The sequence below is a fragment of the Amaranthus tricolor genome, chromosome 8 (genome assembly GCF_026212465.1).
Source record: "Amaranthus tricolor cultivar Red isolate AtriRed21 chromosome 8, ASM2621246v1, whole genome shotgun sequence".
Classification (NCBI taxonomy): Eukaryota; Viridiplantae; Streptophyta; class Magnoliopsida; order Caryophyllales; family Amaranthaceae; genus Amaranthus; species Amaranthus tricolor.
In genome coordinates this window covers 21364080-21378525 of record NC_080054.1, presented here as the reverse complement: position 1 = coordinate 21378525, position 14446 = coordinate 21364080, and the positions used below count along the sequence as shown (strand labels likewise).

Below are 14446 nucleotides of genomic sequence, written 5' to 3'. Positions count from 1 at the left end.
ATTCTTTTTAATTCAACGTTCGTAATGACCAATGGCTTTAGAGGGTAAAGGCTATATGTCAAATGGCTAGAGCCATACAATCTATGATGGACTTGTTGCAAATGGATTTATAAATTGAAAACAGATAAAAATGGAGAAGTCTATGTTTTCAAAGCTAGACTAATAACTCAATGTTATAAGCAAGTTTGTAGTATTTCGATTATGATGAGACATTTTCTCTAGAAGTTATGCTTAAATTTATCTGAATTTTCCTTGTGATTATCGCATTTTGTGATTATGAAATACGACAAATAGATGTCAAAATTGTCTTCTTGTGAAAAGGATGTTTATATGAAACAATATGAAGGTTTTGTGGATCCAAATCATCCATGGAGATTGTGTAAGTATAAAAAGGCCATTTACGGTCTAAAACAAGCTTTAAGGAGTTGAAACCTCTAATTTGATGAGGCAATCAAACAATTTGGTTTCATTATAAATTAAAGGAAGCTTTTGAGTGGGATAACATCACGTTCCTTGTATTGCATGTAATGACATACTACTCATAGGAATCAGCATACCCATGCTTGAGTTAGTCAAGATTTGACTTAAAACTTGTTTCTCTATGAAAGACTCAAAAGAGGCCGAGTACATCCTTGGGATCAAGATCTATAGAGATAGATCCAAAAGAATGATTAGACGCAAATCAAGAAGATAATTTAGATTCTTGTTAAGTTTAACATGGAAAACTCTAAAAGAGGTTTTTGATTCTCATGCAACAAGACTTATTGCTTACCAAGATTCAGTGTCTTGTCAATGATGTAAAAATTGAGTGGATAGGTATTATATCTTATCCCTCGGTGAGAGGATCAATCATGTATGCAATAATTTGTATCTGATCAGATGTTGAACATTTAAATTATGTGTAGCAGACTCAACTACAAAAGTTTCCAAATAAAATACCATAGCGGACTCAACTGCAAAATGTAAGTACATTGTTACATGTTGGAGGTCACGTAAAAGTTTAAACAAGTAGTCAAAAAACACTTCTTTCTAGAGAAACAATTCAACAGGGAATTTGATAGTTTGCAAGTTCATATTGATGATTACGTTGCAAATTCTTTGAGTAAACCATTACTATAGCATAAGGATGAACATCATACTAAGGTTATAGGAATCAGACATCAAGGCGGCCGGGTGACCTTAAATAACTTGCATTGTTATCAATTGTAAAGTCACAATCATGTAGGTTTATGAAAAGCATATTATTTATATTTAATCTTAGTTAAGTATTAAATATTATTGAAGATATGATTTTGAGTGGGAATATCAAAAATATTATGAGAAAAGGAGCTCTACGAGGTGAACCAAAATCATGATCTTTTGATCCCTATTTTACCACAGAATATTACTCAATTGATTAATGACTGGCGTATATTTATTGGTGGTGTGGTTCCTTGCAATATGAAAGCATAGAGGTGTTTATTTAATTATGTGGTTATACATTAGATACATTAAGATATGATCATGATAGATTCTAATTATAAATTCTTGGTAACGTATTTAATGAGTTTCTTATACATGACTAATCCTTTACTACATTGTTGTATTGTTATAGCTTTAACTTTTTCAAATGCAACCGTAGCTTCAACTCTAGTCATAAAGACAATGATTGAGTCAGTCGATTCCTTAGTGAGAGTAGTTGGTTACAAGAATGAATAAGTATTTCTATATTGATAAAATTCATATATGGTTCACTCACGAGTAAGAACTAAGAATTAAAGCATGATCATGCATTCTGGGTCAATTTGTACATCTGATGATATTAGTTCAAACTAAAAGAGAGTTAGAAAGAATTTTGCAATAACATTTTAGTGTCACAAAGAATAGTGTACTATAATGGTAAATTCGATATCATCAAACTTCAAGAATTGTAGTATTATCATTTTCTCTGGAAAAGTGAGAGATGAAAGGATTATGTTTGATGATCAATCTAACAATAAATACAGAATACATATCGGGCAAGTTTTGGCGTGTTTGGCAAGTAGGAGATGGAAGGATTATGTCTCATGATCAATTATAATGTTCAAGTCAATAGGCTACTTATCTACTTTGTAACCCGAAACTTTTAATTCGTAGCCCGAAAAAATAAGAAAAAAATTGGATCACACTCGATCGTGATTCACTCCCGATTGTTTTGACTAAGACCCACTATATATCAATTTAATTTTTACATTTTTAATGTTTATATTTCTTTATAGAAACTTTAAAGGGAAATTGATATTAATAAACCAACCTTCGCCCTTAGTTTGCTGTCAACTTACTAATCGAGTATGTTGATAGCAGAGTAAGGGCAAATGTTGGATTATTATAAAATAAAAGATATGCTAATAGCAAACTTAGGGTAAAGATTGGATTATTAAAAATTAATCTAAAGATGAGGTTATTCACAACGGATGGGTGAAAGGTTGTATTATTAATATCAATTTTTCCATCTTTAAAAGATGTATGTTTGTGTTTTTAGAAAGTTTTACTATAAAGACAATTATTCTGAAAATAAAATTAGTGATAAAAATAATCTTCTTTGTAAATTTTTGACTACCTAGTCAGTCCAAATTGAAAATGACCCAGACTCAAAAATCATCCAACTCATAGTTAACTAGAATCAAAAATTACTTGAACCGATATCAGATCTTATTGACATGCCTAACTACTCTCTAACAACTACCTATAACAACTAGACATTGAAAACTAAACATTTAATGATTTATTTGTTTGAGTTAACGTTGATGAATCTCAAATGAGAAGAGAAATGGGGAATTAATTCCTTATCATAAGTGCAATTTATCATTAACCTAAAAAAAAGTCTATATTGGAATCGTTTAGTTTCAAGACAGCACCACACGATCTCTTGTTTGACACAATTGATGAGAACACCCACATACTCAGTTTACACTTCCATATTGCTTCATTTCTGACCTTCCAAATTCATAAGATGAGCTACAAATGGAAATAAAAAACACACTCTTTTGTCAAAGCAAAAATCTTCCATCTTCTAGAAACCAAGTTGCTATTTCAAGTAACTTTCATGTTAGGAGAACCAAGCCATAACATCTGAAACAACAATTAGAGAACAAGTGACTAACTAATTTAGAAACCATATCACAAAAAGGCAATAATTCATCACTTATTAAGCCATGTTGCAACAATTTATCATTTCTTTGTTAGACTGTAACAATACATCGCATGATTACTTCTTGGGCCCACTCATGTGGACACACCTACGAAGTACTCATGAGCGTTTAACTTGCATACATACTTGATGAAGTTCACTCTTTTTCAAAATCATATGGTATCGGGACTTCCACTATTTTGGTAATGCGGGATATTCCTCACATATAAAGTATTTCCAACACTCCCCCTACATGTGAGCCACAATATCCAATTCAAGAATCACCTTCGGTTCTAATACCATGTTTGGCTATGATAATTCATCACATAATCTCCTTATGAATCCACTCGGGTGGACACACACATGGTTAATTAGTGTTGACTTGCATACACACTTGATGAATTTCACTCTTTTTTAGAACCATATGGTAGCAGGAGAATTACTTACCAAGCATTATATATATATATAAGTCCACAATCCACTATTTTAATGATGTGGAATCTTCCTGACATGTAAAGTATTTCTAACATGTTTTCAACTTGTTTTGGAAAGCAAGTCATAGATAGAATTTGAACTTATTAATTACAGTTTTAAACCAAAATACGTTTGGCTCATCTAACAGTTTCTTGACGCTCACTTAACTCTTTATACCAATTATTAATTGAGCAACTGTTCCACTCAGGGTGGATGTAGCCTTTATCAATATTGTCAACTGACAATATTTAACATGTTAAACCTTTATATATGCTAGTATGTATACTTGTTAAGTTGGTTAAAACATTAGTGTGTGGTATCATTATCTATTTCTCTTAAGTTCAAAATTTACTATTAACATTTTTTAAAAACCATATTTAATATATTGGTATCATTTAATTTTATTTTAGACTCGCGCGTCCTTATCCTCATCATCCACATACTAAGTTTTCCTTTCACATTACATATTTTTTTTAACAGGTCGATAGAACAAAGAGGTTGAAAACCTCCCAATTTTCACCTTCGTATACAATTCATTGCTCTATTTGACCCAAGATTTTTCTTGCTTAATGCTTATGTGCCATGCAATTTTCTTCACCAATCATCGCATAAACAAATCAATTTATCTCCTTTAAGCACTTTTTAGGTTAAACAAATATTTGGCACCATTATTATATATATTTTTAAAATATATTTAGTTGAAATATCTTTTAATATAAATCTATTGGTATTTCCAAGTCGGGTAGTATTGAATTAGGGTCGAAATTTCCATGTTATGACCCACCAATTTGAATAGATTTATACCATCTTTCATAATTAAACCCATAACAAATAGTCCTTTCGTTCTTTTTTGTTCATCATGTTTATTGTATACACAATTTTCAAAGTTATTTTTGAGTCTCAATATCTCTAATTACGAATCATACAAAAATTATAGAAAATATATAATAAAAAAGTATATATTAAGACGAATTTAATAAAAACTCACATAGATATATATTTTATCTTATATATATATCTCTCTCAAAAATCTTACTTAAATTTCTCTTTTCATAAAATAGAATATTGTAAATGAGAAGAATATTAGACAATGAAGAGATTATCATTGTCGCTTTAAAATGTCTATATATATTTGAGCAAGTTAATTCATTTAATTTTGTATAGGTGTCCATTTAATTTATGTATATGCATGGTTAGTAATTAGGTTGAGTATTTTGATCATGTAAGACATATCTAAAGGCTTAAGACATGCATTAAGGCATAGGCTAAGCAAAAAACGTAACAACAAAGCAAAATGGAGCTGCTCGACCCAAGTGCTCGTTCGAGCAAGGGTGCACTTGTTCGAGCACTATGTTGCTCGTTTGAGCATGTCCACTTTGGTCCAACAGTTTGTTCCAAAACCGTCTGTTTGATGTTTTGGTGTTTTCGCGTCAAAAAGTTTCTAGAAAGTAATTTTGCATATGCTCGTTCGAGCACCTCAGAACAGTGTTTCTGTTAACTTTGTTTTATTGAATAATATGTTGTTATGAACGAATGTTTTACATCATAATAAACTGATCATCATCAGTTATAATTGATGTATGGTTTTGGATGAGTCCATATGTCAATTCAACTCTATAAATAAGAGTGAGTGCATGAAAATCATTTGCATATTTGAAAATCAATTTTCAATCATCTTTCACTCAATCTCTTGAAACATAGAAGAGAGTAATTAACTTTTTTATTATTTTCTGATTTTAATCTTTACAAAAACACATATCATTTAGTTCAATCGGTTCGTACTAATCGATTGATGTGATTGATTGTATCTGACCTCGTTGTGAATTTCCAGTCTCATAACACAAGTATCTTTGTGGAAGAAATATCACAAAAGAAAAGTATCGTAGTCGCCTTCAATCTATATCAAGATTTCTGGCAATGTTCATCGTCGCAAACTAATCATCTCTATGGTGTTTTCGTTAAATTCATGATTCATTCAAGTAAGGAATCCGTTGCCATATACAAAGGAGACACTATAATTATCATCTTGTATTTATAGTTTTATTTACAGCATTATTATTTGTAATCATTTGTTGGTTCAATCACAAAATAATGACAAAGCAGTAAATGGTGTTGCCGTGTTGGAATAGTATTTAGTACTAGTTCAAATATATTTATGTTTCCTTCCCTTACAAAGTATGGAGGGACTTTAATTTTAAAATATGATCCCTGTTTTTGTTGGTTGGTAGAAACGGTGGAACTTCACTTCCTTTCCTTCCTAATCCCATTACCCATACCTTCGCTCTTTTATAAAGTGATATATATATATATATATATATATATATATATATATATATATATATATATATATATATATATATATATATATATATATATATATATATATATATATATATATATATATATATATATATATATATATATATATATATATATATATATATATATATATATATATATATATATATATATATATATATATATATATACATATACATATACATATACATATACATATACATATACATATACATATACATATACATATACATACATATATATATATATATATATATATATATGTGTAAGTAGGCATCAAGGATATAGTATGTAGGCACCAATCTTTAATGGGTGGGGCTTGGGATACGTCTCTTAGAAGACCGACTAATATATATATAGTATGTTATCTAAAGAACCTTTATTCCCTAAAATGTTATTTAAAGAAATAAATATATATACGTATATATATATATACACACACACACACATATATTTATATATGTATGTAAGTAGGCATCAAGGATATAATATGTAGGCACCAATCTTTAATGGGTGGGGCTTGGGATACGTCTCTCAGAAGACCGACTAATATATATATAGTATGTTATCTAAAGAACCTTTTTTCCCTAAAATGTTATTTAAAGAAATATATATATACATACACACACACACACACACACACACATATATATATATATATATATATATGTATGTATGTATATAAGTAGGCATCAAGGATATAGTATGTAGGCACCAATCTTTAATAGGTGGGGCTTGGGATACGTCTCTCAGAAGACCTACTAATAATTTTGTAGTATCAATCTTATTTTTTAGGTTTAAATTAAAATGTTAGAGAAATAACATATTAATCTCTATTTCTTATGTTTAAATTAAAACATTAGAAAAATAAGGTATCAATTCTTATTTCTTAGGTTTCAATTAAAAAGTTAGAAGAATTATCTATCAATCGATATTTCTTAGGTTTAAATTAAAACGTTAAAAGAATCATGTATCAATCTCTATTTCTTAGGTTTAAATTCAAACGTTAAAAGAATCATGTATCAATCTTTTTTTCTTAGGTTTAAATTAAAACGTTAGATCAATCAGGTATCAGTCTCTATTTCTTGGGGTTAAATAAAAAATGTTAGAAAAATCAGGCATCAATCTATATTCCTTGGGTTTAAATTAATATGTTAGAAAAAATCTGGTATAATTCTGAATTTCTTAGGTTAAACGTTAGAAAAATTAGGAATCAATTATCTTTATTTCTTAGGTTTAAATTAAAATGTTAGAAAAATTTATATATTAGTCTCTATTTCTTAGGTTTAAATTAAAAAGTTAGAAAATTCTAGGGTTTCAATCTCTATTTTTTAGGTTTAAATTGAATAAGTATCGATCAATCCCTATTTCTTAGGTTTTATATTAAAAGGTTGAAAGGATGAGGTATCAATCTCTATTTCTTAAGATTAAATTAAAATTGTTAGAAAAATCAATTATCGATCTCTATTTTTTAGGCTTATATTAAAATGTTAGAAAAATAAGATATCAATCTCTATTTCTTAGGTTTAAATATCCTTATCGTTTGAGTAAAAAATTATAACAAATTGTGTTAATAAATTTTAATTTAACACCAGTTAAATAAGTTTAATTTTAATATATTTTAACTTATAAATTAGAAAATAAAATAAAAATTAATAGTGATTTATGAATAGTGTTTAAAAAGTAAATAGGATTAATAGTGAATAATTATGCTCACAGTCACAACAAACGAATTCAAATCAACCATCAATAAAGATAAAGTCAAAAATAAAATATGGTTATAAATTTTGAATTTTTCTAATTTTACCAAAAGAACTTAACAAATTGTGAAAAAATTAACTTAAAGAAATTGTTTGAATAAAATTTAAAAGCAAAAAAGAACTAAAACTAATAACCTAAAAATGACAATAAAAGTACGAAGCTGTGACATTTGATTTAGATTTAGGAAATACTAGGCTTATTTTTAGGATCTAATCTTAAACCATTATAATTAAATATAATTATCCAACGGTTCTTACCTTTATATAAAAAAAATCTTAATTAATTTTAAAACTAAATTAAATTTATATTTTAACAAACCGTACCCTAATTGTGTTCTATATATAATATATAGGGCAATACACATACTTTTTAATATCATATACTCTCTTGTCTCTTCCTATATTACTCTCTTTTATTTCAATCTCATTCACAAATTTTTGTGTTATTCTCCTACTTAATTTGTCCGTTTCACTAATTTTCACATAAAAACTTTTGAGTGCATTTTTATGGCGACAGAAGGAGTAGATCTCAAATCTAATATGGGTTTATTTTTAATGATGTTCTACTTATGTTGTGGGTTTATTTGTTTGTCACAAGGAATACCGTTGCAAAGTAGTTATTATAAGTACTCCCGAATTGTGATACCGCCACCAAACCTGCAGAATTCTTTAAGGGAAGATCATGATGTGTTCAACATAGTCTCGTATGGGGCCGTCGGGGATGGCTTAACAGATGATACACAAGCTTTTAAATCTGCTTGGGAAGCTGCTTGTACTGCAGATCATGCATCAACCATTATTGCTCCTTCCGGATATACCTTCTTGCTTCATCCCTTTGTTTTCACTGGTCCTTGCAAAACTCATCTTGTTTTTCAGGTACGTATGTAGTTGCATTGCAACAGTAATTTTTTATTTAAAATTATTAATAAATTAATAAATAAAACCTTGCAATATTTAGTCATGTTTCTGAAGATCATATAATCATTTAACAATCTAATTTAAATTATTTCAAAATACATATACAACTTATATGATGAAATTACTTATTGCTTTTCTGACAAGTAGACTTTATTAACATATCTTTAATAATATATCTTTAGTAATTAATTCAAAAAAACGTTCGTTTTTTTTTCTTTTATTAGGGTTAGGTTTTTATTATAGTTTGAATACTTTTAGGGGTAGACTTTAATAATATAGAATTTTAATATATATTTTTTATAAAATATTTTCATAGATATTTATATTAATACTTAAACTTGATTTATAATATTTGAAAAATAAATTATAAAAGAGTAAAAAATAACAGAAATTGCCATTTGTTTATATGTAGAATTAAATAATAACAAAATACGTAATGAGATGAATAAAATAAAATAAACAATGCTTATTTATTCTAAACGATGTTATTGAAGAACAAATCTAATTAGCTACGTAGTAAATCCAAAGATAGAAACATGTGACAGTACTTAATTAATTAGTTTATTATTACTTTTGTATCGAAAATGAATAATCAAATATATTATTGATGAATTTGATTTTTGGTATGAAGGTTGATGGAAAGATCATAGCACCAGATGGACCAGAGTCATGGCCTAAAGAAATCAGCAAAAAATTATGGATAATCTTTCAAAAAACCCATGGATTAACAGTTCAAGGTCATGGCCTTATTGATGGTAGTGGACATAAGTGGTGGGATCTCCCTTGTAAACCTCATCATCATAATCAGGTTTGTTTTTTTCAATATATATTATTAAAATTGATTTATTCTAATGCATATAATTTATATATGTGATTTATTTTAGCTAACACATATTATTATTAAATTTGTTACAGAAAAAGAAAACTAAAAAGCATGAAAATTGTGACAGCCCAATCGTAAGTTGTAAATTTAATTATGTACATTTAGTCCCTCATTTTTAGTCATCATGAAAGTGATGATATTATTTATCTAAAATATCATTATCAATTATATTAACTAAACATTTATTGTTCCACAGGCTATAAGGTTTTTAGAGGGAAAAAATTTAACACTCACAGGAATAAACATCATGAATAGCCCACAATTTCATATCCGTTTTGATCATTGTCAACATGTTACCGTGGATTCAATATCTATAAACTCCCCGGCAAACAGTCCCAACACAGATGGAATTCACATAGGGAATTCAACTGATGTGATCATTCACAATTCGGTCATATCCAATGGTATTCTTTTTTTTTTCTTTTTTTTTTCAATAGTAAATAACATTCTTTTTATTTCAACTACCTTTATTTTTTTTTTCTATTTATATGAAATTTTAAGTTTTTTTTTCTATAGGTGATGATTGTATATCAATTGGAGCTGGTAGTCATGATCTTGACATCAGAAATATGACTTGTGGTTCTGGTCACGGTATAAGGTACTATAAAATTTAAATTCTTAGTTAATTTTTGAAAAAAAAAAATATAATGAAGTATTACAATCTATTTACTTACAATAATCCAAATTAAATGAGTTAATAATAAAGTATTACAATCTATCTTGCAGTATTGGGAGTTTAGGAGATCATGATACAAAGGCATGTGTATCCAACATCACCGTTAGCAATTGCACAATCAAACACTCCGACAACGGGGTCCGAATCAAGACATGGCAAGGCGGATTTGGGTCCGTTTCAGCAGTAACCTTTGATGGGATCCAAATGGATACGGTTCGAAACCCGATCATAATAAACCAGTATTATTGTCTCTCTTCAAGCTGCTCCAACAAAACCTCTGCGGTTTTAATTGATACCATCACATATTCAAACATCTATGGAACTTACGATCCAAAAGATCCACCAGTTCACTTGGCATGCAGTGAGTCCGTACCATGCTCCAACATTACCCTTTCGGGTCTGGATCTCCGACCCGCGGAATCCAAGAGTCGAGTAGAACCTCTTTGTTGGAATGCTTATGGAAGTATTTTGGGAGACTTTAATAATCCTTCTGTAGATTGCTTGTTGGAGGGTTTACCATTTTCAAATGTTCCCAATGACGGGCAATGCTAGTACTTTACTAAATAGCTAGACTTACTTCTTTGTTTATTTTATCGTATAGGACAATTATTTTCTCAAATTAGCTAGATGTTAATCTTTAATTGTTTTAGTTGGGGTCATGATTGTTATTTGTTAGCATTTATATTTTTTAATAATTTTATAATAATGTCGAGTTTTAGATTTGTTTATGAAACATTCTTTGTTGTTGACTTTTTTAGAATTGCTTATGCTTTTTTTTCTTGAACCATTGTTGAGTATCCACGGCTGATGAGGCTCCGATGAATGGTTGTTGAGTAAATTTGATCTTGTCGTCTCGTAGACTGTTGTATCTAGCTAGCTAGGCCCATTAAAACTAATTAGTACGTTATTTCTTCCTTACCTAGATAGGTTCTTTTCGCAAATAACAAGTATAATGGCAATGTGGGAATCGTAAATACATACTTCCTACTCTTAATTTGTACGCATATTTATCCTAATTGGTTTAGGATTGCATTTACTTTTAAATAAGGCCGATCACCATCATTTATAAAGAGACTCTTTGGATAAAATATAATTGTGATCTAATTGTTCAGTAAAATTACTCCACTTGATACATCATTAAGATTAAATTAATATGATTGTTTAGATTAGTCTAGTATTTGGATTATTAGTGTACTATGCAATCACGACTCTCAATTAAAATGAAAGTAATAGGAATTACTTTCTTAATTCCACGGTAAGTTACCTAGAAAATATATTAAAATGACGATGATCGAATAAAAATCAATTAAACCTGCAATTTTAAGTGTCTATATCTATTGTTTACAACCTTTCTTTAACGATTTTAATTTTAGGTGATCTTTGTTACTTCTAGAAAAAACATTTTACATTGTAAAATTTTAATTTTAGGTCATACCAAAAAACGCTTACTCATGGAGCAATAAGAAAGATTAGGTATCCCGAAGAGGTAATAGAGACAATAAGATCATCAAAGGTCTCACCCAACAGATAGCCAATCTCACTAAATAAATGACTGAAGTTCACATGATAAGCTCTACTCCTTATACTTCTATCAATGCTTTATTTAATTGTGAAACATGTGGGATTTTGTTCATGTTGCAGGTAGTTATCCTCAAGTGTATGCTAAGGTATATGTTAATTATCAAAATGACTCTTTCTCCAATAATTACAACCCAGGCTACAAAAACCATCGTAACGTCTCTTAAAAGAACTTAAATGCTCTAAAGCCACCACTTAAGCATCCACGCCCTTTTTAACAACCATAAAATCCGTAATTTTCATTCACATCCTAAATATTACAACCACCCACCTATAAAACACCAAAAAAAAGACCATATCTCAACTATGATGTGCAGTTTGTAGAGATAAGGATCAAGCATGATGCAAGCTCGAGACACTTACATGAATATGTTGAAAACAAAACTGATTCACCTAACACAACAGTAAAATACACGTGCTAAGTGTTGAATATTTAGTGCCTAATAATCCTAAGTATATAATCACCAAGTACTACAAATAGTAGTGGGACAATATGTAAAGGATAGGACAAAAGAAAAATTGAAAAATCGAGTCAACAAGAAAAGTTAACTCGGTTGTCCTGTTTTTGAGCCTAAAGCCGAATCAGCTTTAGGTTCTGGAAAACTAATTTTGTCCAGCACGAAAAGCCGAGTCGGCTTTCTTGGGATTGGAGCAAAATTCGACTCGACTTTTTCCTCTGATCTGATCGTTGTGTCTTTAATGCTCATGAATTTTCTGATGTTACAAAGGAGTAATTGGGAGGAATAATGCTCATGAATACCTTGGTTAATGGTATTGATTGGAGGTCATTAAGGTTGATCATCAATGGGTGATTTATTGTCCCATGACCCTTTGCTATACTTGGGGTAGTATAAATAGGGGCTTGGGGAAGGATATAAACCACACCAATTTTCTGAATTCTCATTCTTGCTCTTTCTCTTTCACTTGTGTTCTTTCAAGAGAGTAATTAAATTTTGTTAAAACTTCCAAAGTTTATAATTCTTCAAACACTTGTTAAGTGACATACCCTAAGTACTAAGGGTGTGTTGTGTTGTTTGTATCTCATTATAAATTTCCAAGATAAAAACCCAAGTACCTTTGTAAGAGACATATCACAAAAGAAAAGTGATTACACGCCTACAACAAGTATCAAGTGTCCGGGTAACGGTTGTCATTACAAAGATAATCTCCAAGTTTACTGTTAGTGTATTTTGTAAGTTTTATTTTATCCATCAACAAAGGTAAAATACAAATTTCCAGTTGTAATTTGTATTTTTCATTACAATTTTCTAGCTAATCTAATACTAAATGTAAGGAGCCTAGCCAAATAAATGTTGTGATATAGGTAAATGGTAAGCAGTTGGTTGACCCTTTCTTAAAAGAGGTCTTTTGAGAAACCAATTAAGATTTTGCATTATAATGTTGTATATAATGTTGTATGTGGTGAAACAAATTAAACAGACATTGTTAAAGATGCTAAAAAAGCTGTCCATTATGACCAATATTTGCATTGAGCATGTTCCTTTCCCTTAAAACTTGGCACAAGCTAAGCTAGAAAAGAAATATGGGAGACTTTTTATACTGATGAAAGACAATTCTTTAAAAACGTCTTTCTTAGATATGTTATCTAAAGAACCTTTTTTCCCTAAAATGTTTGAGGCTCATTGTCTAACAAGCATGGGGGAGTGACCCTCCTTAAATTAGAAGATCCCGTTACTATCAGTAACCCTGTTACTATTATTAACATGTCCCTTTCCCTTAAAACCTTGTTATATATCAAGGGTTACTAAACACCCTTTGTTTTATCCACTTGGTATGAACATATTATGTATTTATTTTCATTATGATTTATGTTGGTTTGTACCTTTTAGATGTTGAAAAAGGGAAATTATGTATGCATTTTTTTATTAAGAAGTGAAAGGGCCGACTAGGCTGACAACCCAAAAGGGCAACCTTGGCTAAAGTGCGGCATGAGTATGTGAGATTTGAAAACGTTAATGAGTGGCTACGAAAAAAACTCAAATATTAGTTCAAAGGAAAATTAAGAGATAAGAGAGAAACTTTGATTTTTGCATCTCATTTGTACTTAGAGCTGACGACATAAGAAGTGAGAGTTATAAGGTAGAAAATTAGATAGACCACCATTAGAGAGATAAGTGTAGTATCACTTTTTTTTCTTTTCCATGTTCTTTAGGAGATATAAGGAGGTAGCAGTGTAGAGAATTTGAGGTACAATATGTTTTGTACCTTATTGTTGTTGTGATAGTGTGTCAAGTATGAGGGAAATGGTATGGTTACTTGGCCTCCTGTCTACATTAGGAATTAGAGGGGTTAGGAAAGGAGACATATGAACTAGTTTATTAATTAGGATATCTGTAGAGTTTGATAAGTGCAATCATTTGCACTTATAGACGACATTTATAATCCTTTTGTGTGAGGTTATAAGATCTTTTTGCATGGTTTTGATGTATACATGTGTATTTTCTTTATGAGATTATTTGTAATATTTTATGTATTTTTGTGGTGAAATGGGAGGGCTTATAGGTCATATGTAGAGGTGTTCAATGGGCCGAGTCGGGTCAAAGCCCGTTTGAACTCGATCCTTTGTGACCCTTGACCCGTTGGGTCGACCCGCCCTGTTGAACACCTCTAGTCCTATGTCATCATTAGAGGGTCAAGGCTTAAAGAAATAGCCTAACACCCTTAGTGGT

At 29.9% G+C, this 14446-nt stretch overlaps 1 protein-coding gene across 1 annotated transcript; it reads left to right on the top strand.

Moving 5' to 3' along the window:
• The first annotated feature begins 8208 nt into the window (after positions 1–8208).
• On the top strand, positions 8209–10855 carry LOC130821647 (polygalacturonase At1g48100-like). Its single transcript, XM_057687436.1, has 6 exons — positions 8209–8577; positions 9251–9427; positions 9541–9576; positions 9699–9906; positions 10019–10100; positions 10229–10855. The coding sequence occupies exons 1-6, from the start codon at positions 8209–8211 to the stop codon at positions 10728–10730; spliced, it is 1374 nt and encodes a 457-aa protein (XP_057543419.1). The 3' UTR covers positions 10731–10855.
• The last annotated feature ends 3591 nt before the right edge of the window (positions 10856–14446 follow it).

Coding starts and splice junctions, on each gene's coding strand:
- LOC130821647 (XM_057687436.1), top strand. CDS start 8,209: ATGGCGACAGAAGGAGTAGATCTCAAATCTAATATGGGTTTATTTTTA. Junction 9,577..9,698: donor AAAATTGTGACAGCCCAATC/GTAAGTTGTAAA, acceptor ATTGTTCCACAG/GCTATAAGGTTTTTAGAGGG. Junction 9,907..10,018: donor CAATTCGGTCATATCCAATG/GTATTCTTTTTT, acceptor TTTTTTCTATAG/GTGATGATTGTATATCAATT.